Below are 27,992 nucleotides of genomic sequence, written 5' to 3'. Positions count from 1 at the left end.
GGTATCAGGGTGATGGTGGCCTCGTAGAATGAGTTTGGGAGTGTTCCTTCCTCTGCTATTTTTTGGATGAGTTTGAGAAGGATGGGTATTAGCTCTTCTCCAAATGTTTGATAGAATTCACCTGTGAAGCCATCTGGTCCTGGACTTTTGTTTGTTGGGAGATTTTTAATCACAGTTTTAATTTCATTACTTGTGATTGGACTGTTCATATTTTCTATTTCTTCCTGGTTCTGTCTTGGAAGGTTATACGTTTCTAAGCATTTTTCCATTTCTTCCAGGTTGTCCATTTTATTGGCATAGCGTTGCTTGTAGTAGTCTCTTAGGATGCTTTGTATTTTGATGGTGTCTGTTGTAACTTCTCCTTTTTCATTTCTAGTTTTATTGATTTGAGTCCTCTCCCTCTTTTTCTTGATGAGTCTGGCTAATGTTTTATCAATTTTGTTTATCTTCTCAAAGAACCAGCTTTTAGTTTTATTGACCTTTTAGTTTTATTGTTTTCCTTTTTTCTATTTCATTTATTTCTGCTCTGATCTTTATGATTTCTTTCCTTCTACTAACTTTGGGTTTTGTTTCTTCTTCTTTCTCTGGTTCCTTTAGGTGTAAGGTTAGATTTGAGATTTTTCTTGTTTCTTGAGATAGGCTTGTATTGCTATAAACTTCCCTCTTAGAACTGCTTGTGTTGCATCCCATAGGCTTTGGATCGTCATGTTTTCATTGTCATTTATCTCTAGGTATTTTTTGATTTCCTCTTTGATTTCTTCAGTGATCTCTTGGTTATGTAGTAACGTATTGTTTAGCCTCCACGTGCTTGTGTTTTTGAAGTTTTTTTCCCCTGTAACTGATTTCTAATCTCAGTGTTGTGGTCAGAAAAGATGACTGATATGATTTCAACTTTCTTACATTTACTGAGGCTTGATTTGTGATGCAAGATGTGATCTTTCCTGGAGAATGTTCCATCTGAACTTGAGAAGAAAGTGTAATCTGCTGTTTTTGGACGGAAAGTCCTATAAATATCAAGTAAATCTATCTGGTCTATTGTGTCATTTAAAGCTTGGGTTTCCTTATTAATTTTCTGTTTCGATGATCTGTCCATTGGTGTAAGTGAGGTGTTAAAGTCCTTTAGTATTATTGTGTTACTGTCAATTTCCTGTTTTATAGTTGTTAGCATCTGCCTTATGCATTGTGGTGCTCCTATGTTGGGTGCATATATATTTATAATTTTTATATCTTCTTGGATTGATCCCTTCATCATTATGTAGTGTCCTTCCTTGTCTCTTGTAACATTCTTTATTTTTAGGTCTATTTTATCTGATATGAGTACTGCTACTCCAGCTTTCTTTTGATTTCCATTTCCATGGAGTATCTTTTTCCATCCACTCACTTTCAGGCTGTATGTGTCCCTTGGTCTGAAGTGGGTCTCTTGTAGACAGCATATATATGGGTCTTGTTTTTGTATCCATTCAGCGAGCCTGTGTCTTTTCGTTGGATCATTTAATCCATTCACGTTTAAGGTAATTATCGATATGTATGTTCCTATTACCATTTTCTTGTTATGGGTTTGTTTTTGTAGGTCCTTTTCTTCTCTTGTGTTTCCCATGTAGAGAAGTTCCTTTAGCATTTGTTTAAATGTTCCTTTAGCTGGTTTGGTGGTGCTGAATTCTCTTAGCTTTTGCTTGTCTGTAAAGCTTCTGATTTCTCCATCGAATCTGAATGAGATCCTTGCTGGGTAATCTTGGTTGTAGGTTCTTCCCTTTCATTGCTTTAAATATGTCATGCTACTCCCTTCTGGCTTGTAGAGTTTCTGCTGAGAAATCAGCTGTTAACCTTATGGGAGTTCTCTTGTATGTTATTTGTCGTTTTTCCCTTGCTTTCAATAATTTTTCTTTGTCTTTAATTTTTGCCAATTTGATTACTATGTGTCTCGGCGTTTCTCCTTGGGTTTATCCTGCCTGGGACTCTCTGCATTTCGTGGACTTGGATGGCTATTTCCCTTCTCATGTTAGGGAAGTTTTCAACTATAATCTCTTCAAATACTTTATCGGGTCTTTTCTCTCTCTCTTCTCCTTCTTGGACCCCTATGATGTGAATGTTGTTGCATTTAATGTTGTCCCAGAGGTCTCTTAGGCTGTCTTCATTTTTTTCATTCTTTTTTCTTTATTTTCTCCTGCAGCAGTGAAGTCCACCATTCTGTCTTCCAGGTCACTTATCTGTTCTTCTGCCTCAGTTATTCTGGTATTGATTCCTTCTAGTGTATTTTTCATTTCAGTTATTGTACTGTTCATCTCTGTTGGTTTGTTCTTTAACTCTTCTAGGTGTTTTTTCTTTAATTCTTCTAGGTCTTTGTTAAACATTTATTGCATCTTCTCGATCTCTGCCTCCATTCTTTTTCCGAGGTCCTGGATCATCTTCACTACCATTATTCTGAATTCTTTTTCTGGGAGGTTGCCTATCTCCACTTCATTTAGTTGTTTTTCTGGGGTTTTATTTTGTTCCTTCATCTGGTACATAGCCCTCTGCCTTTTCGTCTTGTCTATCTTTCTGTGAATGTGGTTTTTGTTCCACAGGCTGCAGGATTGTAGTTCTTCTTGCTTCTGGTATCTGCCCTCTGGTGAATGAGGCTATCTAAGAGGCTTGTGAAAGTTTCCTGCTGGGAGGGACTGGTGGTGGGTAGAGCTCTCTGTTGCTCTGGTGGGCAGAGCTCAGTAAAACTTTAATCCACTTGTCTGCTGATGGTTCGGTCTGGGCTCCTTCCCTGTTGGTTGTTTTGCCTGAGGCGACCCAACACTGGAGCCTACCCAGGCTCCTTGGTGGGGCTAATGGTGGACTCTGGGAGGGCTTACGCCATGGAACACTTCCCAGAACTTCTGCTGCCAGTGTCCTTGTGTCACTGTGAGACACTGCTACCCCCCGTCTCTGCAGGAGACCCTCCAACACTAGCAGGTAGGTGTGGTTCAGTCTCTTATGGGGTCACTGCTCCTTCCCCTGGGTCCCGACGTGTACACTACTTTGTGTGTGCCCTCCAAGAGTGGCGTCTCTGTTTCCCCCAGTCCTGCTGGAGTCCTGCAATCAAATCGTGCTAGCCTTCGAAGTCTGATTCTCTAGGAATTCCTCCTCCCATTGCCAGACTCCCAGGTTAGGAAGCCTGACATGGGGCTCAGAACCTTCACTCCAGTGGGTGGACTTCTGAGGTGTAAGTGTTCTCCAGTTTCTGAGTCACCCACCCAGCAGTTATGGAATTTGATTTTATTGTGATTGCGCCCCTCCGACCATCTCAGTGCAGCTTCTCCTTTGTCTTTGGATGTGGGGTATCTTTTTTGGTGAGTTCCAGTGTCTTCCTGTTGATGACTGTTCAGCAATTAGTTGTGATTCTGGTGCTCTCAAAAGAGGGAGTGACAGCACGTCCTTTTACTCCGCCATTTTGAACCCTCGCCCTCATTCTTGAAAGACAGATTAGTTGGACATGGAATTTTCAAATTTTAGATTGCCAGTTAATTTTTTTTCCTTAGCACTTTGAAAACATAATTCTATTGTCATTTCTTCCAAGTTTCTTAATAAATTGCCACTGTCTCCCATCCTCAAACTACTTTCTGGGTAATTTTCTCAAATCTGTCTTTCAATACTATAATTTTTACTTGAGTAAGTTCCATTTGGTTATTTTTAAAGCATACTTGATACTTTTCTTTCTCATTCTTTTGATTACTAATGTAGGATATTTAAGACTTCAGTTCCTGGGGATCTAAGAAACTTCTGCTGTTATGCCTGTTAACTCACTCATGGTGGGTTGTTCACCTATGTTTTCTAATTTTAGGTTGTAAGCTTACTTCAGCAGTGTTTTAGCTATAGCAATCCTGTAGCCTACATGGTTATTTTGTATTTATCTTTTCAGGTGCCTCAAAAGGTTTAATAAGTCCAGGACCATTTTGTTCATTTTGGGGCTAAGTGGTTCCTGGGCTGAGCATGGAATGTAAATTCACATCCCAAGCTGTAATAAAGATATAGGTATAAACGGTTAGGGGAGACCTCAGCCTCACCCGCATCTTAAGACTGAGCCCAGGATAAGCTTCTTTTTTACCAATTTGCGCTAGTGGAAGAGTTTTTCTAATCTACCATTTCATGGCAATAATCTCCCTTTGAGGGTTCCAGCTTCATGTGGCAGTCCTCTCAAAGGCCACACGAACCCTAGGCCTTTTATTTGTCTCAGTGTGGGTGATGCCAAGCTCCTGCAATATCTACCCTTGAGTAGTCATAGGTTACTGAAATCAGCAAGGGGCATTTGTACCATCGATTTCAGTTTACTGCTCTGATTTATAGCTCTTTCATTCTAGTTCATAAGAATTATCTTCTTTTTTGGAGCTTATCTATGGTTTTAAAAGGATATCTGTTATATTTTATCCAATGTTTCTAAGTGTTTTGTAATAGGTAGGTTCTCAGGTTATCTCATCCATCATATTACCAGAAACTTTAAATTTGATTTTCTTAATTCTTTAAATTCTCCTACCCTCTTTCTTTTCTGTTTACATATATAAACAATAAATATAATTTTAACTGTTACTATTCCTAGAAGTACAAACTAAAAGCAAAAAGCAGAAGTAGTCAGCAACCAGTCTCAACCTGTCAGAGTTATTTAAAAACATCCTTCCCTGTGGTACTTTCCAATAAAAACTCTATATGATTAGCAGAGGACAGCATGGTAAGAACAGAACTAAGATGATACATAACTTTAACGTCTATGGCCTATTTTACCTACTCATAGAGGTGTTTATGAATCTATGATCACACTGATCAATACCTATACTCTCCAAATAGGAACACACAGATTTTAAGAATCTTAAAATAAGAATATTAATGTATGCGTGACATTCCTGAAGTTTATGTTGTAGTTTATTTAACTACAACAATGCTGAGATGCTAGGTGTTCAATAATGTGACTGAAATAAAATTTTTAAGAAGTTGTAACGTCAGTGTAAATAATAAGTATCTGCATGAACCAAAATAATACATTATACAAATCACATCTTATTATGTTCTTCTTAGAAGTGACTGCATACTTAATACTACCTTAGCTTTTGGAGTAGCTTTAATCGTCCAGATGCAATCAACTGCTTGGCCAGGTTTTGTTTTTTCCTCTTGTTCTACCTGACTAGAACGTATTATTCCGTCAGCTCCTGACAGCTCAAACTGGCAATCTAGAAAGAACAGATGAATGATGTTCAAAGGAAAATAAGACTGATCAAAGATGCCATGAGGAAAAAGAGGTAATATACTAAACCTGGGATGGGATTTAAAATACCTCCTAGGTAAGTAAAGTCTGGATCTGTAACAGAGAAAAGAAGAAAGTCATTGGCATTGAGGTAGTTTAGAGTTACTTTAAGGCTTAATATCTTACGTTATGTCTAATGCTATACTTAACAAAGCAAGAGAAAGCTTTCATTTGTGTAAACTACAGACCACTGGCTATTTATGAGCATATTGAGGTGCTCATTTATAGGATCGATATTGTAAAAATGATAACCTTTATACTTTTGATCCAATTATGAACTAAAAACTTATTTATGCTACCTGAAAACTCACAACTCTATGTCAACTGCAGTAGCTAGTCCATTGATGGATGAATGAGTAAACAAAATGTAGTATAAATAATACAATGGAATATTATCCAACCTTAAAAAGGAATGAAATTCTGACACACGCTACAACATGGATGTGTGTGGAAACATTATGCTAAGTAAAATAAGCCAGACAGTTAAGGACACTATATGATTCCCTTAACTGAGGTCCCTAGATTAGTCGAATTCAGAGACTGTTTTCACAGGGCTGTAGGGAGGGAGGGATAGGGAGTTAAGTGTTTAATGGGGACAGAGTTTCAGCTTGAGATGACAAAAAAAGTTCTGGAAATGCACGGTGTGATGGTTGCACAACATTGTAAGTGTACTTAATGCCACTGACTTGTACACTTAAAAGGTTTAAGATAGTGAATTTTATGTTACATATAATTTATCCCACCACAGTAGCAGCTAGTAAGTTGTTTTTTTCACAATGGCAGGAAAAAGAGAGATGACTAGATGATATATAGGATAGTCTGCCCTATGAAATAGTTCATAGAAAACTGACAACCAATAGTTTATATCAAAATAACTGATTTAATGAAGCTGGCCAGGTATTTGATTTTTATGAACTAAATCAATTAACTGAATTGACTGACACTTCAGTATCAAAAGACATTACAAAGTCCTATATAGAGTCAGATTTTTGCAAATAAGTTTAGACTGCCTGAAAGAAAAAACAAACATCTTAATCATTTGAATAATGCTTTAATGCTTTTAAAAATATTAAAAAACAAAGCCAGGCAACTTTATATGTAAAGATTGTTTGAAGAAATGCAGTTCTTTTTCTTCTATTAGTTTTATGTATCATGAGAGCAACTTCATATGGCTTATGGTTAAAATATAAATTATAATAAAATGCTAAGGATTTCTATACTATATTACCTTATATTTGCATTTTATAGTACTTCAGAGTTTCTACAGACCTTATGTTTAATATTATGCTAATGACAATAACATCAAGATCATGTACTATTCTGTTTTATAGATGAGGAAACTGAATCAGAGAGATTATGACTTTTTTAGACCATATAATGGCAACGTCAGGACTAGATTCTAATTCTCTAGACAGTTTTTCTTACTGTAACATTTTTCTTTCTTACTCTTTCTTGCCTTTATAGTGTGGGTGATGATACCACAATTTTACCACTAAAAGAAAAAACAAGTCAAAATAAATAGACAATTCGTAAATAGCTAAATCATGGCTGTCTAGTTATTTAAAGTCATATAAAGTAAATTTTGTCTAGGTATTTGTAAATAGGGATGAAACTTACTAACGATGATGAGAAATTAGTATCTTCTAAATAAATGAAATTATCTGAGCTACTGGTGATATTTGTTGAGGGAGAGGCTCTTAATGGATTGCTACGTCCTGGAAGTAACTGGGATAATTCTGGAAATTTTAGTGCAATGATGACAATGTCCTAGAATTCTTTCCTACCTGTGAAGAAATTCTGATTCACCTGCCAGACAGTTGCTATGACTTTCTACTCTAATGCTGTTTAAATTTAGATTTCTCTTTGACATTTCTCTGCAAAATTGCTGAAGTGTTGTCACTCCCTTTTATTTAGGGAGGTTGGGTTTAGATTATTAAGTTAAAAAAGAACAGTCTCTGTGATGTATGCTAGATTAAGCTAAAAATTTTACTCTTACTTTTTTTCAACATGTACTTTGATAACCATGCAGAAAGTCAGTGGTTAAGATTCTGCGCTTCCACTGCAGGGGACACAGGTTCGATCCCTGGTTGGGAAGATCCCGCATGCCACATGGCGTGGCCAAAACAACAAAGAAAACAATTTTAACAAGAATTGAGCAACCAGTTACATACAATAAACTGTGAATTAAAATAGGTTTAAACAGGCTAATTAAAAATTCTGAGATCTTTTAGACTAGCAATTTTTTCATTCTGGTGGGTTGATATATATGTCTTCTATCTGAATTTTCAAATTAAGCTTTTTTAGACTCCTGTTTGTAATTTTTAAAATTTATTTTTATTGTAGTAAAACATATAACATAATATTTATCCTTTTACTCATTTTTAAGTGTACAATTCAGTGGCATTAAGTACATTCACAATGTTCTGCCACCACCAGCAGAATCCATTTAAATAAAAACTAAAGACAAATTTTAATATGATCCAGCAATTGCACTCCATGGTACTTAGCCAAATGAGTTAAAAACTTGTCCACACAAATACCTGCATATGGATGTCTACAGCAGGTTTATCTGTGGTTGCTAAAACCTGGAAGCAGCCAAGATATCCTTCAACAGAATGGATAAACAAACTGTAGTACCTCCATACAACGAAATATTATTCTGCACTAAAAAGAAACAAGCTACCAAGCCATGAAAAAACATGGAGGAACGTTAAGTAAATATTATTAAGTGAAAGAAGCCAATCTGAAAAGCCTACATACTGTATGATTCCAACCCTATGACGTTCTGGAAAGGGCAAAACTATGGAGACAGTAAAAAGATCAGTGGTTGTCGGGGTTGGGATGGGAGGGATGAATAGGTGGAGCCCACAGGATTTTTAGAGCAGTGGGAATACTCTGTATAATACTGTAATGGCAGACATATGTCACTATACATTTGTCCAAACCCATAGAATGTACGACACTAAGAGTGAACCCTAGAGAACAGAGGTATGGATACCAAGGGGGGAGGGTGGTGGGATGAATTGGGAGATGGGGATTGACATATATACATTATTGATACTATGTGTAAAATAGATAACTAACGAGAGCCTGCTGTATAATACAGGGAACTCTACTCAATGCTCTGTGGTGACCCAAATGGGAAGGAAATCCAAAAAGGAGAGGATATATGTATACGGATGGCTGAAAAAAAAAACCCCAAAAAAAGAGTGAACCCTAATGTAAAATATGGACTTCGGTGATGATGTGTCAATGCAGGTTCATCAGTTGTAACAAATGTACCCCTAGTGCAGAATGTTCATTTTAGGTTTTGGAGGTAGCTGTGTGTGTGGGGGGGTGGTTAGGAGGTATATGGTAACTCTGCACTTTCTGCTCAGTTTTGCTGTGAGCCTAAAAACTGTTCTAAAAAAAAAAAAGAATAAATTTTACTTTTTGAAAATGTTATCGTTTTGACATTGAGAACATAAATACTTAAGTAACACTTAAAAATACCATTAACACATTTACTAACAGGGAAAAAAAAGGTGACTACATTGTTCAGGCAAAAAAGCTGGTAACCTAGCTGAAAGAATAGCATGATCTCTGTTATATAAAATAAACAAAATAAACAGATATAGAAAAACATCTGAAGGGATACACACCATATTGTTAATACCGGTTTTTTATTTATAGGGTGATAAGGTTATGGATATTTTCATTTGGATATGATTTAATTTTTTTAAGTTAGCAAATTTCTTGCATGAAAACATAAATAGAAGCAAAAAGATTATATAATTATATAATCTTTACATAAATAAAAGCAAAAAGATTATATAATTTTATAATTATATAATTGTTACATTAAGTTACTTTTTCATCTTATTAAGTTTGTAAACTCTTGGAAGACAGGAGCAATAACTAGTGTATCTTTGTGCTGCCACATTAGGGATATGCATATCTTTACAGTAGACAGGCTTTGAGGACTATAAAGTGTTCCCACATAACCGTGTGGTAGGTAAGATAGAGTATGCTGATAGGTGGGCGTGCTCTCCCACCACCCAAATATATGTCCACATCCTAATCATCATAACCTATGAATACTACCTTATAAGATTAAAAAAAGTCAATATTACATTTTAAGGCAAAGGATGTGATTAAGCTAAGGATTCTGAGAAGACAGGGAATGTGAAGATGGAGGCAGACATTGGAGTGATGAGGCTACATGTCCAGGAATGCTGGGGCAGCCACAAGAAGCTGCAAGAGGCTAGGAATGGATTCTCCCCTGGAGTTCCCACAGGGAACATGACCCTGCTGGATTCTGGCCTCCAGAACTCTGAGAAAATAAAGTACTGTTGTCTTCAGCTGCCCAGTTTCTGGGAATTAGTTATGGTGGCCTCAGGAAGGTATTCCCATCTTAGCAACAGCAACTCTTAGGCACAGCTCTGTGCTTAATAGTAAATTTTATAGCTAGTAGGTGGCAGAGAAAGGATTCACACCCAGATCTTTTGCCTCCAAGTGCAGAGCGCTATTCTTTCTATCGCTCAGTATTTTCTAGAGACTGTTTATTCAAATGAGTAATTGAAACATTCCAATGGAAAAAACCTGCCAAAATAATTTTTGGTATAGATCATGAAAATAAGACAATTTGTTGAATTATTTTTTAAATGTATTTATTTGTGATATCTTTGGCATTTGATATATGCTATAAAACATACAGAAATCTAAGAAATAATGAGACACCATCTATGATATACTTCAAAATTCAAGTGACATAGTTTTAGTTCTAATTTTTTGTTAAGTTTTTATTTATTCATGGACTGATTTCCCTTTGACCTTTCTAACTTCTTTAAAGCCTTGATTTGATTACCTTGACTGAATTATCTCTTTTCTAGCCTTAAGATTCTAAAACCAGAGTGAGACCTAGCCACTGAAATAATAACTTCTTTACCTGGAATAAACGAATATTTTGCTCGAAATCCTAGTCCTTCAAGTTCTTCATCAGAACTGAACTTAATCCACATGAATCTCCCTGTTGATCTAATTAATGGAGGGCTTTTCACACCACAGTAACGATCTACAAGTGGAGAGAAACCAAACGGCCCATCTCGAACTTCCAAGTTATCAAACCGACATTCAAATGATGGTTCTATATAATAATGTTCATCAAAGGTCAACTCTATTCTTTGACGTGGAGCAGCTAGAAAATAAGAGTAAGCAAATTAGGGCAACGCAAACAAGAAAAAGTAAAAATGGCCTGACACAAGTGAGAAAAGCACAACAACTGCTCTGTTACTGTTTCATAGATGAGGATCATAATGAGAACTGTTATATATAAAATTCATGATAAATGTTACATTGTATATTAATAATATAATCATAATGCTACTCCGTAGAACTATAGTAATCTTTCCCTTTGGCATAATGTTATTTATTAAATTGAATGTACTTAATTGATTAAAATTAGAGTTGAGAAGCTAATGCTTAGTTCATGAGATACAATGTACCATGATGAATAGAAAAACAGAAGAAATGAAAGAAACATATAATGTAACTATGGACATAAATTTGCAGAAAGGCTAATAAGAGATACCAGTAAGCTTAGGTTTCTTATCAGAGAAGTTTCTCATATATACTGATTCATCTAGTTAAATTATATTTTAGGAGATCCAAAATTCCTATAAAATTTCAACCATTATTTTTTTAATGTCAGTATTAAGAAATATTTATAATGACTACAGTTTAATTAAAATACATATTTAAATTCTGTTCAAACTGGTTTAACCAGGGCACTTAACCAATATATTTAGTTTTACAATAAGTAAAAATTCATCCAACGAAAGACAGAAATTGGTCAAATACCTTCCAAAATGTAGATACATTCCTTGTTTGGTGGATATGAGTCAGGATAATTTGGTGAAGCAAAATGACCTCCATTGCTGGTTCGAACCCAAATGCCACACTGGGTTGCAGGAATGTGCTTGATTCCAATATTTTGTCCATCTTAGGGAAACATGTAAAACATCACTTATAGTTCCCCCCACAGCTTCCCCAAACAACTGCCCACTCTGTTACACACACATATATATAATTTTTAAGAACCACTGACAAATTCAGCATAACAAATTGAATATAGAAGTGAAATGAAGGTGAAGATGGTATGCTGTGCTGGCTAGAAGCATTTGCTCTAGAGGACAAGTTTGCCATGTATAAGAACAGGGAAATAAAATGCGTAGATTTTACAAGGGCAAAACCATGTGGGAGAATCTGATAAATCAGTAAAACTCTATAAAATTCAATTCTGACATAAAAATAAAAGGACCCCAGGAATTTATCTCTGGTGTGGTACCTCTACATTTAGTTTAGGACGAAGTCAAATAAGATTCAAAGATTACCAAGGGATTTTATTTTAGTTAAAGGTTGTAGATTGAACACATGCATTTGGCTCTGCTCCTTCTTCAAAGTCCACTTAAACGACAGTAAACAATTTTTTTAAGGGCGTAAACCCATAAGTACAAAGAGGTGGATGCAATAATAACAACTGGCAGCACTAGGTATCTCTGGCAGTGGGCGAGGAGGTGGTGAAGTTGGGCTTTTTAAAAACATGAGGCTTGGTTAAAAGTCTCTTTGGAATCAATTTGATTTCTAATACCCTCCCCTACTCCACAAATCTAAGTAGCTGCTGCTCTATCACCATATCAGAAAATGAGACTATTTCTTTGGAGAAGGTACAACAGGGTTGCTGGACCAGGGGACACCAGGCACAGCTGAGGGTAAAAATACCAACCTGAAAACAGGGAGATGAGGTGAATGTTAACATGCTGAACCACACCTCCCGTCTCTTCCCCCACTCAACTTCCCAAAGGCCTCTTGATCAGATGTAGAGCCTCTAAGCAGGAAATGGAATCTTAATCTTTTCTGGGGAATCTAATAAGCCCAAAGAAAAAGACTCAAGGATGTGGACTTGGTCACTCACCAGGGAGGGTGGCAGCAAAGAAGCCCTGTCTACACTTGCAGACAGCTAACGAGCAGATCTGCATGCTCCTCTCATAACTATGAAAGGCATTCAAGGAGCACCAGACATTTGACGAAAGCCTCTAATATGAAAAACAGATTAAAAACAAACAAAAAAGCAACTCTGAGGATACAAAGATTATAGAATATTAAAAAAAAGCACTAAACAAAACGATCATTTAATCTCCTCAGAGAACAAGAGAGTACAGTTGACCCTTGAACAACATGGGATTGAACCGCGTGGGTGCGCTCACTACTTGGTCTGCAGTCACCTGAATGTGAGGATGCGGAACTGCGAATACAGAGGCAGGTTTTGACTATGTGGGGATCAACACCACTCAGCCCTGCATTGTTCAAGGGTCAAATGTATATCGATAAGACAAGAACAAGGCATACTCTAAAAAACAGAATATTTAGAAAACAAATGAAAGCTTTTAAAAATAGAAGAAATGAAAAAAATATCACGTTTGGAGCAGAGGTCCATAAACTATGGCCCTGGACCAAATCTGGCCTGCTGCCTGTTATTGTAAATCAAGTTCACTGGACTATATCCATGCCCATTCATGTGCGTACTGTACTGTCTATGGCTGTTTTCACCCTACAACTACAGATCTGAATAGGTGCTCCTTCGACTACAAAGGTCTTCAAAACCTTAAATGATTACTATCTGGCCCTTTATAGAAAAAAGTTTTCCAATTCTTGGTTTAGCAGATAAAGTTGAGGAAGTCTCAGTGTAGACTACTGAGAAGAAAACAGTTAAAAGAGAAATGGAAAACAGAAAAGATTTTTTAAAAAAGTAACTTAATAATAAGAGTTCCTTGAAGACAGAAGAGAGAAAAATGGAGAAAAGGGAATTTTAAAAATTAAACAAGAAAAAAGGGAAAGAAAAATTTCCTACATCCAAAGACAAAATTTTCATATCGAAAAAGCCCAACGGGTGAATTGACGTAAACCCTGAAGAGATGTAACCAGAATTATAACAATACTGATGCGGGTGCTGTGGCACAAAGTTAAAAGAACACTTGTATGTGGTAGGTGGTGAAGAGGAGGTGCATGAAACAGATCAATTCTCATCCCGCATGGTGGGAAAATTATTTTCTACTACCTGAAACTGAAATAACCAAGAAGAGCTGTATGGTATGTTATTTAGAAGTATGCAGGAAAATACCAAAAGAATCAGCTATGAGTGGCTATCTCCATGGAAAAATGGGGTGATAGGCTGGGGGACTGATTTTTCCTAATTAACTTTATAGAATGCTTTGACTTTTGTCATGTGTATGTATAACTTTGATGAAAATAAAAATAAGTCAGGTTATTTAGGAAATGTACTAAACTCTGACATGAATATCTGGCTCAAAACTCACACTAGCTAATCCTCTTTCATAAACAAGGACAATTAGAACAGGTCCCCAGGGCTTTGAATAAGCTATTGATGGAAACGTTTCATTTGTCTACACTGGAAAAAGGGATTTTAATTTTTGCTTAGTGATAAAGCATGAATCTCATTTGATTTTTGGACATAATCCATAGTGTTCTAGGAGTCACTAGTTATGCCAATTTTTTAAATTTATCAATGCAAGACTTTATGTTAACAATTTACTCTGGCTAACTGCAGCTGAACCTAGCCGAACTGAGGCTGACAGGTTGATGGAAAGCCTCAGGTCACTGGAACACCCCAGAGGGATTATGGAAATAGTACTCAAAAGTTGAAATCCTTCCAAATAAGCCATCCCACTGTCCTGAACATGCAGTAAATTAGCACTGTAAGGTCTTTACCTTGGGTCTTTTGGGCCACAGCAATCCCTTCCACTACAAGTATTGTTATTAACAACACTAGAGAAATAAAAGAGAAGAGAAGTTAAAAAGTTGAATCTACATTAGATTTTACCAAGTTTATAAGAAAAATCAGGTGACAAAAAAAGATGAACTAAAACTCCCTATTTCTTACTAACATTCACTCTCAAGATTTTTAAGTGTTAAATGTTATGTTGAGTTACTATTTGACACTTAAGAGAACCCAAGAAAAAATGTAATTGGTATTATACTCATTTATACAAGCACTAATAGTACATTTTCAATTTATGATGGATTAAAAAACACATACTTTTTTTTAACAACAAACTAAGCTGACCCCAATTATCCCGTATTTATTTTACTGTCTCCTCAAAGACTTTACATGCATAATGGCTAGCTTTGCAATGTATTATGCCAGTAAAAGTTCAATTAGATTATTTGACTTGTGAGAACACTCATAATAAAGACAGAAGTAAGGGGGCAGCAGTTTCCTAGAAATCAATTTAAGACACTCTATAGCTGTGCGGTACAGCGCTGTGTCCTGCATTACGAAAGCTAGCATTATTTAGAAAATGGAGCTTCTCCCCACCCCCCGCCCCCAAGTTTAACATTTCTGATACCCAATGAACAATATATTGTTTTGTATATGTTTGTGTTTTGAAGATTACATGTTATTTTTAAGAATGATGCACTGATATCTTTTACTCTCCCTTTCAATGGAAACCACACTATCAGCCTCCTGTGTAAACTGGAGTTTTTATTATTCATTCGGTCAGCAAGCACATACAGAGTACCTACTGGATACCAGGCACTGAGGATACACAGATTGAGGCAGGGGAGAAATACAGCAAAACAGTTAAAAGAGAATGGACTTCAGGAGTTAGGTGGATCCAGGTTGGGGTTCAAGTTTTGCTCTGTACCAGCTGTGAGGCCTTTCCAACTCAGTTTACTTATTTGTAAAACGGGGATGTTGTGCTAATAACACCAATATCACAAGGTTGTTGCGAAGATTAAATGAGGTGATGCACACTGCACAAAGCCCTTTATATGTGCCAGGCATTCTGCTAAATAAATGATAGATTTTAGGACAAACTGCCATCCTTAAGGAGTCAACCTATTGTCAAAGACAACCCACAATACAAGGTGAAAGGAGTTTAACAGGGGTCATAACAGAAAGCACAATTGAAGCAGAAAAGGGAACCATTCATTCAGCTGGGGGTTAAGAGGAATAGAGGAAAGCTTTAGAAAAAAAAGGTATATTCTAGTGGGACTGGATAGAACTTCTACCCAGGAGAGGGAGAAAGAAACAGCTTAGACAAAAACATGGAGCCATGAGCACTTATCTATAGGCGATATTAGTGAAATTCTGAGTACAATAGTACAGTTAGCATGTGGAGGGGAAAGTGGTACATCAGGTTAGAAATAGTAGGATGAGATCCAACTGTAAAAAGCCTTGAATACCATGCTAAAGAGTTTGGACCTTTGACTACAAGGAGAAATCACTGTGAGTTTTTAAACTAGAGAGTGACATTATCACATCTGTGTTTCAGACCACTAATCTTCATGGCTGTGTGGAGTCTAAATTTTTAAAAAGAGAGGTCATTTAGGAAGCAAAGATGATATGGTCTTGAAGCAGAGCAGTGGTAGTGTAAATGGGAAGGAGGAGATACTTACAACATGATTCAGATATAAAGTCAACTGCAATTGGTGACTTAAAGGATGTCTAGGGGTGAGGGAGATGGAGGCACTAAAGAGATTGCTAGTTAAGTGACTGGTAGATGGTCAAGCCATTGTTCACTCAGTAGCATGTACCCAGCATCTACTACCCAAAGTCACCAATATACAAAGAGTTCTTGTCATCTTACGCTGTTTACATCTTATAATCTAATCATACATCTTCATCTTTGGTTTCCTGTATCCTTGTTGACCTTTGTTTCCTGTCTTCTCTCAACAACTTTAATTTTCCCTCCCTTTCCTTGGTTGCTAGCAGTGTTGAAGATCTCATGCTATGTAGGAACAATCCTTCCTTCAAACTCTTAACATCCTGGCACTGGATCAGAGTTAGAGGAATGGATTTTGAACCGTTTTTAAAAAACAAAAAACCCAGAAGATTTCTGATCAAAAAGAAAAACTAGGGACTTCTCTGGTGGCGCAGTGGTTGGGAATCCACCTGCTAGTACAGGGGACACGGGTTCGAGCTCTGGTCCAGGAAGATCCCACATGACGTGGAGCAACTAAGCCCGTGTGCCACAACTACTGAGCCTGTGCTCTGGAGCCTGCGAGCCATAACTACTGAGCCTACGAGCCACAACTACTGAAGCCTGCACATCTAGAGCCCATGCTCCGCAACAAGAGAAGCCACAGCAATAAGAAGCCCACACACCGCCCATCACAACTAGAGAAAGCCTGCCCGCAGCAATGAAGACCCAACACGGCCAAAAATAAAGATAAATAAAATACATTAAAAAAAAAGAAAAGAAAAACTAGGGAATTCCCTGGCAGTCCAACGGTTAGGACTCTGTGCTTTCACTGCCAAGGGCCTGGGTTCAATCCCTGGTTGGGGAACTAAGATCCTGCAAGCCATGAGGCACAGCCAAAAAAAAAAAAAAAAAGGCTTCCCTGGTGGCGCAGTGGTTGAGAGTCCACCTGACGATGCAGGGGACACAGGTTCGTGCCCCGGTCCGGGAAGACCCCACGTGCCGCAGAGCGGCTAGGCCCGTGAGCCATGGCCGCTGAGTCTGCAAGTCCGGAGCCTGTGCTCCGCAACGGGAGAGGCCACAACAGTGAGAGGCCCGCGTACCGCAAAAACAACAACAAAAATCTAGGGTAACGTTAGATATTTGACAATTCAGCAAATATCACAACCATCTGTACCAATGTATCTTGATAGAGGACACTATTCCCCAACGCATATCATCCCAGTCAGGTGATACAGAACTGGTCAAAATTTTGTGATTATACCTTTCCTCCTGATTCACGGGCATAACAATTTACCAATTTTTAAATTTATAATTCACAGTATTTAAGCAAGTAATACAAAACCAGGCAGAAAGGGAAAGTAAGAAATCAACAAACTGAAACCAGGAGAGCAACAGTAAAACTACGGTAAAAAGATGAATTGTGCCTAGAAAATTATTCTACATAATGACTAATAAAAATTTGGCTTTGTAAAACACTTGATTTATGGAATTTACACAGAATATACAACTGAGGTAGAAAAAATCACATTAAAAATAAAATTACAAGACCAAATAACCCTATTAAATCTTCTCTACTTTATTTAGGGTGTTGCTCACAATTTCCCCCTGCCAAATGTTTAAAACAGCTATTCACAACTCTTATCAACCAAATGAACTGTTGCCACTGAATTAAAAAAAATGATATATAAATAAGGCAAATTTGCACAACAGTTAGGGACAGAAATATTTAGTGATAGCTATGGTGATATAGTGGTGACTATTAATCATTCTAAATTCGGTGTCATAAGAAACAGTTTTTGCTTAGTTGTATAACAGGATCTTTGTAAGCTGCTTGCTATAATCAGGCTGAGACAGTAAAACAAACTCTACTGATGCCAAACATTGGAATTATCTAGTACATGAAACAGTGCTGTCGTGCTCTGTTCTGTCCTTAATCCCAATCTATGTGCCACTTGTTCCCTTCTTTCTCTTACCAAAAGGGTCAATAATTTCTCAAATCCAGAGATACCTCACACTTTGAATTCAAAGACAACGTACCCAGGAAGGCACTAATTCTTTAAGGCAGAAATATATGCCAAAATAAAAATTCTAAACTCCACAACCACAGAGTTTGGTTATGCAGAGAACCGCCTGTGATCTGATGCTTGGAAAAAGGTACTGTCCACCACTTATGACCTCACCTCTGGTTCTGGAGTTTAATGTAGTGTAGTTTAATAACCAGTGTACAGATCTGACTTAAAAATGAAGGCTTAAATGATAAAGACAGGTGATAGTCAAGGTATTAAATACAAATCCTCCAAGGTACTCCTTTTAACCCTGAATCATGGTTATCAGAGTTCTCTACTGCAATCCTGTCCCCAGACCTTCCAGTTTAAGGCCGTACTTTCCAATCAACTAAAAATCAAGGTCAGGTTTATTCTTTCCACTGTTACTTAATAGTGGCAACTCTGGCCAATGCAATAAATACTGGAAAGGAGACAAAATTATTATTTATAGACAATGTTATTTTAAAACCTAGAAGTCCCAAGAGAATTACTTGGAAAATGATTACACCTATTAAAGGAAGAGAGTAAGACCAAAATAAATTAAACAAACAAGTAAGTAAATAAATTTAATACAATGGAGAATATGTTTTGGGTAATAAAACAATGTAAAAGTAACATTTCTTCCCAGTAAGTCATACAATATTTAATGATGTTTTAATAAAAATCTTAGTGTGTTTTTTTGGTACTTAAAATGCTTCTGATGGTCATCTTAAATACTTTTTTATAGTGGCCAAGGAAAATATAAAAATAAAAGACTAAAATACATAAAAATAATATACTTACTATAAAGCTACAGTAATTATAAAATGTAGCCACGGTAGAGGAAGAAATAGATGATCTGTCAACAAACATTACTAGCGTCCACTGTATTTCAGGCAGTGAGTCAGTCCCTGGAACTACAATGAACCAAGAAGACATGGTCCTTATTCTCAAGGGGCCTTTAGATAAGAAAATGGAAGAGGAAAAGCTCAGAAACAGACATACATATCCCAGAATTTATTAAAATATATGTGATATTTGAAACACTTGGTGAGAAGACAGTTTTAATGAATGGTTCTGGGATAACTTGTTAATTATTTGGAAAAAAAAAGTAGGTCCCTACTTCAAGCTATCAATAAGTAGGAAAATAAATAGCAGATTGAAAAAAACATTATATTTATACTTTTGGGAGAACACCTTCATTTACAAAAGACAGGAACATAAATAAAAACTACAAATAGATGGGATAAAAGATTATGCCACCAGGAAAATGTGCCAAAAAAACGCAGAAATTCTGCCTTACTAATATTAAAAAGAATGTAGATTCTAGTGTTGGTCAGGATATAGGAAACTGACTTATTCTTATTCTGCCACTGGATTGTAAACTGGCACAGCTTTTGGGAGGTTAATCTGGTAATATATATCAAGGCTTAAAAATGTACAAATCCTACTCAGCAGTTCTTCCAGATCTGAGAAATGAATCATTGGGACAGTAGTTCTCAGACTTTAGTGTGCATCATATTCATCTGGAGGGCTTATTAAAATAGATTTGGTGGGGGGTTACTTCCAGAGATTTTGATCCAGTAGGTCTGGGGGTGGGGCTTGAAAACTTGCATTTTAACAAATTCCCTAGTGATGCTGAAGCTGTTGGCCCTGGCACAACACTTTGAAGACCACTACAACAGGAGAGTGACAGTACACTGAAAGAAACAGAAACAAGTTGCCTGTTTTCTCCTTTGGTGACAGTAGGAGCACGTGTGGGCCAAGATGGATGGGGCGGGGCAGAGGGTGGGCACAAGGAGTTGATGAGTTGATTTTGGAAATGCTGGTGAATGCTCTACTACATATATGTATGTATATGTATTCTTATAATGTCCCTACAAATATCTCTTGTTTCTGAACATCTGCACTTGCCACGGACCTCCCTCTGCTTCTACAAAATAATGTTCACACTGCTAAAAACCTGCTTTTTCTAGGAACTCTCCCAAGGTTAGTTTTATTAGATAGCATTCATACTTTTCACTTCTGTAACTCTCTATCTCTGTATGGTTTTGTTTCTTTCACTGATTTTGCACACTCCTATTATGTTAGCATAAGGTTTGGCATGAGTAATAAAAAACCCAAACTAGTAGTTTAAACAAGATAGAGTATATTTCTCTGACAAGTAAACAAACTGTGCAGGTAAGTAGTCAAGGGCTAGAGTGGTGGCTATACCATTACTAGGGACCTAAGCTCCTTCTGTCTTATTGCTCAGTTGTGCGTGACTTTCATTTCCAGGCTCATCTTATGGTCCAATATAGATGCTAGAGTGCCAGGTTCCATATCTTCTTTACAGCTACCATGTCTGCATTACAGTCAGCAAGAATGAAGAAATGACACAGGGCATTCCTTCTTCCTTTAAAAACTTTTGCCCAGAATCCACAATGATATCAAAATAAAAATTTTAACTGAACAACAGATATACCACCACTTCCCCAAAGTTGAACCCACATCTAACTGGTCAGACTTATTTAGTCACATGGCCACACTTAATCCTAAGGAAAGCTGGAAAATCTAGTATTTATTTTGGGTGGTTGTGTGCTTAGTTAAAATTCAGAGAATCACTGAAAGGTAAAATGGATACTGGAAGAAAACTGGCTATTTCTGCCATAGTCCCCTATAGCCTACTCTGTCCCCGGCAGCCAGAGATCCTTTCAAAACATAAAACAGATCACATCACAGCCTTTCATAAAATCTTCCAACAGAGTCCCATTACATCTAGAATAAATCCATACTCCATATTCTGACTTCAGAGGTCCTATGTGGTGTGGCACCTGACCATCTATGGCTACACAGGTCTTCTTCCCATTACTTTAACACACCAAGCTAATTCTAGCCATAGGGACTAGTTATTCCTTCTGCCTAGACTCTCTGTGCATGGCTGGTTCCTTCCTGTTATTCAGGTCTTCTGAGGCCTCTCTGACTGCTAAAGAAGCTCTACATTTTCTTCTTCATCTTGTTTTATTATACAAATAATATTTTAATTATTACTTATATTACCTGCTATTTTCTTGCTTATTATCTGTCTTTTCCTACTAGAAAGAGGGACTTGTCTCTCTGAACCACTGATGCATCTCTAGCGACTAGAAGACTGGCTGGCCCATAATAGCACTCAACAAAAATTAGATGAATACATGAAGTGACTAAGCAAAATCCTGATTATACTTTCTTTGTAACTATAACATATAGTACAGAGCCCCACTAACAAATTAACAAGCACACATCTTGGTTAACAGCAGGCACAGAGATGACCCAGCTTATTTGAGCATAAATCAGGGGACAGAAAAAGAATTTTTTTTTCTTTTTCAGATATGCTACTACTCTTACTTTTCTCAAGCTGACTCAATTTACCTTTGTTAGTAATTAAATGTACCTCTTTCTCAGCCTTCCTATTTTTAGCATCTAAGCAGTAAACATAAGGTTTGGTAAACCTATCATGAGACTCCATAACTTAAGAACCGCCTAACTGGTCTCCCTGCTCCTATTTTCTATAATGAAAGCAAAATGGAGTTCAATTAGAGTCCATATACTACTTGAGGTAGTAGTAACTTGTTTTCCATTAGCTATGTTCCAAAGAACAGAGAAGTACCCTAATTTAATCAAACTCAATTTTACTTTGTAGTTAAGAAAGAAGATGGATCTTGGTGAACTTTGGGATCACTCCACCCTCCACGTACTACTCACATTGCCAATCACTTATAAGAAAGAGTAACTGCAGAAGTGTTTTCTCTTTCCTGCAGAATGTGACAACCTTCTTGTTAGTCAAATGCTCTTGAGATGGCCGTTTTGTATGCTCTAATTATACAGGAATCCTCAGACATACACAACAACTATCATCAGACTTTAACACGACCAGGTCACATTTTGAAGAGTATTTGATATCTTCTCACCCACTAAGGCTATAACTTCCAATACATTACTCTAGGCATATTTAAACCAACATGTTTTAATGTCATTTTGACTAGGACGAATTGAACTTTCAGATTAGTACACCCTGTAATTTTGTGAACAAAGATGTTAAAAAGTGTTAGTTCTTCGGGGGCCACTCTGATTAGTGACTGAGAGGGTGAGGGCCCTCAGCAATCAGAGCAACCTTGTTCTTATCTGTTCTTTGTTTAGTTTTTAAGTATCCACTCATAAGAGTTCCTCTGAGAGAGTTCTGTTAAGGAAAGTTTGGAAACCCACTGGATTAGATCACCTTTTAGGATTCCCCTTTCTAACTCAAACACCACAATAACTAGGATCTCAAAGGGCCCCAGGGACACATTAAAAAAAAATCCCAAACCAACAGGGACTTCCCTGGAGGTCCAGTGGTTAAGACTCCACGCTCCCAATGCAGGGGGCATGGGTTTGATTCCTGGTCGGGGAACCAAGATCCCGCATGCCACAGGCAAAAAAAAAAAAAAAAAAAAAAAAATTACTGTGCAGGATCATAAATTTTAAAATGACAGGAGATTGTGCTGAATGGGTAGTAACCAAGGGCAGAACTTGGATTATTTTTTAGAATTTTAAACATGAACTTTACTTATAGTTTATCTTTTTTCTATCTTATTCCTAAAAGGACTGAAAATGGCTTTGATTTGAACTTGTTTTGTAATGCACATGTACGTGTATTACAGGGCTGCATGTTTTTCCTAAAAGGTGAGTTTGGTTTCAAAACACAGATAATTTTTCAACTGTCAGTATTAAAATATTTTCTCCAAATGGGGGGAAAAAGTCAAAAAGTTAATTTTTCCCAAGGCTATGTTTAAAAACTTCCCTATTAAAGGGATAACTTCTCATTATGGTACTTATTTCTGTACGGTTTAATTTCTTGTAAGAGGCTTAAGGATGAAGGACAGGAGTTAATATTTGTCACAGTCTCAGATAAGATTTTTAAAATATAGTGCCAAGGGATAGTTATGCACTGTAACACCATAAATTTAACCACAGTTTATACAGATTTAAATGTAACTGCGTCTAATAGGATTCTCCTGAAGCAAGTGTGCAGAATGAATATGAATAGTGAAAAACGGGTTTATAAAACTAATGTAATATTTTCATGTGACTACGATACTTAACTTTGATAGAAGGCAAATCAAATTTTATAAGACCTGGAGTGATCATAAACAGTTAAAAGTGAATTATTCAGATTTAACAATATATGAAAGGTTTAAAAGCCCAGCAGAGTTATCCTTTTGTTCTCACTGCTGGAAGTAAAACAAAGAATCAATGGCATCTTAAAGTTACCTTCTGCTTAAAATTTCACACAGTCATTATGGCTGATTTGTTTTAGTAGAAACTGACCATAATATTCCAAAGGCGGCTTTTGGTAGGTAATATCCATAATTATGTAAATGTTAAATAACTGCTTCTGATAAGAACCTCTTCAATGTTGAAACAATTTACACCTTACAGCATACTTAAGGGCTACTTTTTCATGCATTGGTGCACACAATGAATGGTAGCACTGGGAAAAGCCAATATTTTTTAAAAGGTAATTTTTAAAAATTAAAAGTACCAATGTTTATATAGGTAACAAATGCATTTGGTTTAAAAAAAAATCAAGTGATACAAATGGGTGTGCAGTGAAACAGAAGTCTTCCCTTTACTCTTGTTTCTCAGTCTCCCAGATCCCTTTCTCAGAATCAACTTTTGTTAATTTCTTGAATCTTTCCAGACCAATTCCCCATATTTATAAGCACATATACATAAACTTTAGAAGACTTAAAAATAGCTGGCTTTCTCTCTAGTAAGCCTAACAGTAACAAGTTAGCTTGAGCTTTTAAAAATACACCAGCATGTAAAAATAGTGTAGGTTGGGTAAAATTAAAAAAAGAAAAGCCAGATACTACATTGTTTTCACTGTAGCTCTGCCATCAACCACAGAATCCTTTCCTGAAAGGTGCAACAACTAAATGCTTCACCACGGTGGCCAGAGAGGGCAGTGTGTACCAACGACAAAGGCAAAGGCAGAAAAGCTGCAAAACCCTTCACCATTCCAGGAGTATCAGAGATTCCGTCCTATCCAGTTCAGTTTCAAGTTCTGCAGGTAAAGCTGTATAATAGATCTACGTGATTTCTCCCCAGAGGGGGCTACTCAGATGGAATGTCATTATTATTGAACACCCTAAGGCAAAGAGGACAACGAAGCAATTCAGATAAGGAGCACTATCAGAAACCCTACTATGCATAGAATTTATTTTGAAAAAGTAAAACAAAATCTTAATTTCCAAGGAATGGCGATATAAATTGAGAGTTACAGAAAGGAAAGACTACAGAAATTGATTTCAGAGATATAAAATTTTAATACAATGAGGAAATCATTAATAATTTATGGGGTGACTGCGAAACAATCACCAGATAGAAAGTCTTAGGTTACCTTAGCACAAACTGTACATATAAGTATACAGTGGGTAGTTAAATTGCTGAAATATCAATTATGAATTTAGGAATATCTGAACAGTAGATAATTTGTGCAATTAAAATTTAAAGCAAAATTATACAGAATTTTCCAGTAAAACAAATTTGAAAAGTGTTAATATGGAGTGGGAAAAAACCCAACATTTTTCACTGTACAAATATCAAGATACAATGAAAAGCGCTAATCAATGCCTTAACTCCTTACCCAATATTTAAAAAACGGGAATATTTCATAACATTACAAATACACAGCTATTCAGTTTTCAATCGAAGTCAGTAGCGGAAAAGGGAAGCCCATTATTGGTGGTGGTGATTTTCCTCCGAGGACCGAAAACAGGATTTATTCATTCCGATTTTCAGAAACAACTTTCTATCACCATCTTGATTATCTATGTATATAAATTTTAATCTAAAATAACACCTCCTGGAAAATGCAAAGCAGCTGTAGTATGTTTTGGAGCTTTGTGTACTTGGCAAGCCGACTGTTTTAATTCCCGGTACAACAAATCATAAAGAACCAGATACCGGCGGCAGGGTATCCTGAGGTCCCGGGAAGCGCCAAGGCACAGCCCCGAGCAGCGGCGCCCGCAGTGGTGCCGCAGCCTCCGCGGCCGCAGCAGGTGGGACCCGGCCGGCGGGGAGGCCGTTCCGCCGCACGCCACCGCGGGGCTTTTCAAGAACAGCTCCGCGACGCCTCAGCTGGGGTTTTCATTGTTTGCTCGGAATGACTTTGTTACTAATGCTGAAAAAGAGCGGCCTACGCTCCACTCACACAAACCCCACAACTTTGCAAAGCGATGTGCGGAATTTCGAGGAAGAGGCGCGAGGGCACAGCTCGGAGGGCCGGCCGAGCCGCCGCGTCCCGTTGAGCTCCCCGGTTCCCCCCGCCACGGCACGCAGAAGGCTGGGGAGAAGCGCTCGGGGAGCGAGTCGATCCCGGCGGGAGCGGGGGCTCCGCGATCCGCTCGCGCCAGACAAAGGGGCGCGTCGGACGCCCGGCGCCGGGCAGGGACACGAAGACGCCGGCTTCGCCCGCAGGGGGCGCCGTCCGCAGCTCTGGGCGCTTACCTTTGAGGACCGAGCAGAGCTGCTCCAGGGCCATGTTCTCGAGCTGCCCGGCTCTTCGCGAGGGGCCAAGGCGGCGACGAAGAGGCGGCGGCGGAAGCGCGGCGCTCACGGCTCAGCGCGGCGGCAGCCCCGCTCCGTCCCCATCGCCCGCCACCAGGTTGCTACCCGCAGGGTAGGACTCAGGTCCTGCGGCCCGCCATGCCCCAACCTCCAGGCGGGCTCTCGCGCTGCCCCAGTCCCCCGACGGGCGCCGCCTCCTGCTCCGCGGCGCTCCGTCCCATCGACCGCCTCGCTGCCGGGGAGCGCGGACGCGAGGGATCGGACCTCCGCGGGCCCGTCCGCCTGCAGCCGCGGCGCAGGCCCCGCTGAAGTGGCGGGCGCGGCGAGCCCACGCTCATTTAAGCAGAGAGCGCTAGCGCCGCGTGCCGGCCGCACCGCCGGCGCGCATGTGCCCGCCCCCCGCCCCCGCCCGCGTGCCCCTCGCAACCCTCCCGGCCAATCGCCTGGCGAGCCCGCCCGCGGCCTCGCACCCTGGGTGGGCGGTGCTCCCCTCTGGCGACCGTTTTGTTGGGGGCGGGGCGAGAAGGTTCGGGGCGCCGCCCTCTCGCACCCCGAGAGGCCGGCGCAGAGGGAGAGCCCGGCCTGCGCCCCGCAGACCCGGGCCGCGGGGTGGGCGGGTCCGAGCCCTCGAGGCCTGCCTCCTGAGGGAGGGCTGGGGCCCGCCACCCACCCGGTTCGGCGGCCCTAGTCCGTCTGCCCACCTCCGTCCGCCCTCGCAGACGGAAGGGGGGCACCGATCCCATGGCCTCTTAAGACCTCAATTCAAGGTCAAAACTCTGCCCTGCTCAGCCCTTCTCTACTACCTGCCTCGGCAGGGGGCGCGGATCTGGGCGGGGCTCAGGGCAGAGCGGGTCTGTTTAGCGCCAAGGGAGTTAACCTGACCAACGGTAATGATTACTAAGATTTGCGGACCGCTTCCCAGATTGCCAGGCACAGCACCAAACATTTTCCATATCAATTCTGTAATCCTCGATTCACTTCCTGCGGGATAGGTACTGTTGGAGGATGGGAAAAAGGAGGCCAGGAAGGTTAAGTCATTTGTCCAGAGCCACACAGTGAAAGAGGGAGGCAGGGCTGTAAACCCAAGAAATCTGCCTCCAGAGACTGCCCTCTTTACCACCAAGCCATGCTGATGGGGTCACCTGACTCCGCTGATAGCAAATCTCCAAATTTGCAAACAACTGCGTGGTATTCTGTTTTATTTTCTCTATAGTGATTATCACGCTCTGAAATTACCTTGCCTATCTACTTGTTTATTTTTGTTCATCACCTGTATCTCATTTACCCCCACTATTAAAATATAAGTTGCTTGAGGGCAAGGAGGCTACATTCATATATCCCCTCAACACATACTTATTGAGCATTAATTATGTGCAGAAAACAGTGATGGGTGCTGGGGAAATATCCGTGATTGAGGCCCTATCATAACAGAATATTTATGCCTGTATCTGACACGTAGTAGGAACTCCATACATATTTGTCTAACGAAGTTAAGGACAATTTGCAGCAACTGAAAATATCTCTTTCCTTCTATCCCTCCAAAAGTAAGTATTAACAAGGTTTGCAAGTGAAAACATACTTAACATCAAATAATATTAAGGTATTTAGCCCTTTACCGAGTGTGCTGTGGAAGGTATACGAGATGTGTATGAGGAAAATCACCTACAGTTAAATTGAGATTGCACACGAGAACCAACTAGTAAATAAAACATTTAAGAGGCTTTTCCACAAATATAATAAAGTGACTTATTGGGAGACCAGGACAGTATTACCATTATTAAATCTAAGTCACAGACAATGGTGGACAAAAAGAATTGGGAGGAAGGAGCCCTCTCAGCTTCTGGAATAATGGTTCTTAATGCATAATTGTTGACTGAAGGAAGAATCCATGTGTATATGATGTTATCAGAGAATGCTTCATGAAGGAGGTGACACACAAAGAATAAAAAGGCTGTGGATGCCAAGTGGAGAGGAGAGAGAGCAGAAGAACTTTCACATCAGGCAAGGAGCAGGGGTGAGCCTCACATTTGGGGCAAGTGTTGTGACTGGTAGTGAAGATAAAGTTGAATATGGTGGGTTTTGACTATGGAGATTCTTGCTTGATTGCTAGGCAAAGGAGTTTGTACTTGACTCAGGAGGCTAGAGGCAGTTTTTTTTTTTTTTTTTTTTTTTTTTGCGGTACGCTGGCCTCTCACTGTTGTGGCCTCTCCCGTTGCGGAGCACAGGCTCCGGACGCGCAGGCTCAGCGGCCATTGCTCACGGGCCCAGCCGCTCCGTGGCATGTGGGATCTTCCCAGACCGGGGCATGAACCCGTGTCCCCTGCATTAGCAGGCGGACTCTCAACCACTGCGCCACCAGGGAAGCCCTAGACGCAGTTTTTAATAGTGGAGCAATGGAGTTCTGGAAACATTAATCTGGCATTTGAGTTGATACAGTAAAAGGGGAGAGATTAGAGCAACCATACTCACAAAGTATATATACAGCATTGTTTCATTTAGCCTAGTACCTCTTATGGTAGTACCATTTTGGTGAAACCTAAGAAGTCTTTTCTCTAGTATATTGGCTGGGGACTAGATTCCCAAGGAGTGGATTGGGACTGTTCATTCTGTGGCTCCCTTTTAAGACACCTATCTTTTGGATGTACTAGTGTAATT

General features: G+C 39.0%; 1 protein-coding gene across 1 annotated transcript in view; it reads right to left on the bottom strand.

Annotated features, from left to right (window-relative positions):
* The window catches only part of NETO2 (neuropilin and tolloid like 2), a 68,881-nt gene extending 43,216 nt beyond the window's left edge, over window positions 1–25,665 (bottom strand). The window contains exons 1-6 of the mRNA XM_073795664.1: window positions 25,278–25,665; window positions 14,027–14,083; window positions 11,099–11,239; window positions 10,188–10,436; window positions 5,291–5,314; window positions 5,059–5,186 (exon numbers count right to left, since the gene is read on the bottom strand). Coding sequence (XP_073651765.1) covers window positions 5,059–5,186; window positions 5,291–5,314; window positions 10,188–10,436; window positions 11,099–11,239; window positions 14,027–14,083; window positions 25,278–25,311 — 633 coding nt within the window. The 5' untranslated portion in view covers window positions 25,312–25,665. The remainder of the gene's footprint in view (window positions 1–5,058; window positions 5,187–5,290; window positions 5,315–10,187; window positions 10,437–11,098; window positions 11,240–14,026; window positions 14,084–25,277) is intronic.
* Window positions 25,666–27,992: the final 2,327 nt, after the last annotated feature.

This window comes from Tursiops truncatus, chromosome 19 (assembly GCF_011762595.2).
Source record: "Tursiops truncatus isolate mTurTru1 chromosome 19, mTurTru1.mat.Y, whole genome shotgun sequence".
NCBI classification, from domain to species: Eukaryota; Metazoa; Chordata; class Mammalia; order Artiodactyla; family Delphinidae; genus Tursiops; species Tursiops truncatus.
Note: the sequence above shows the minus strand (reverse complement) of the source record. Positions and strands in the feature narration are given on the sequence as shown.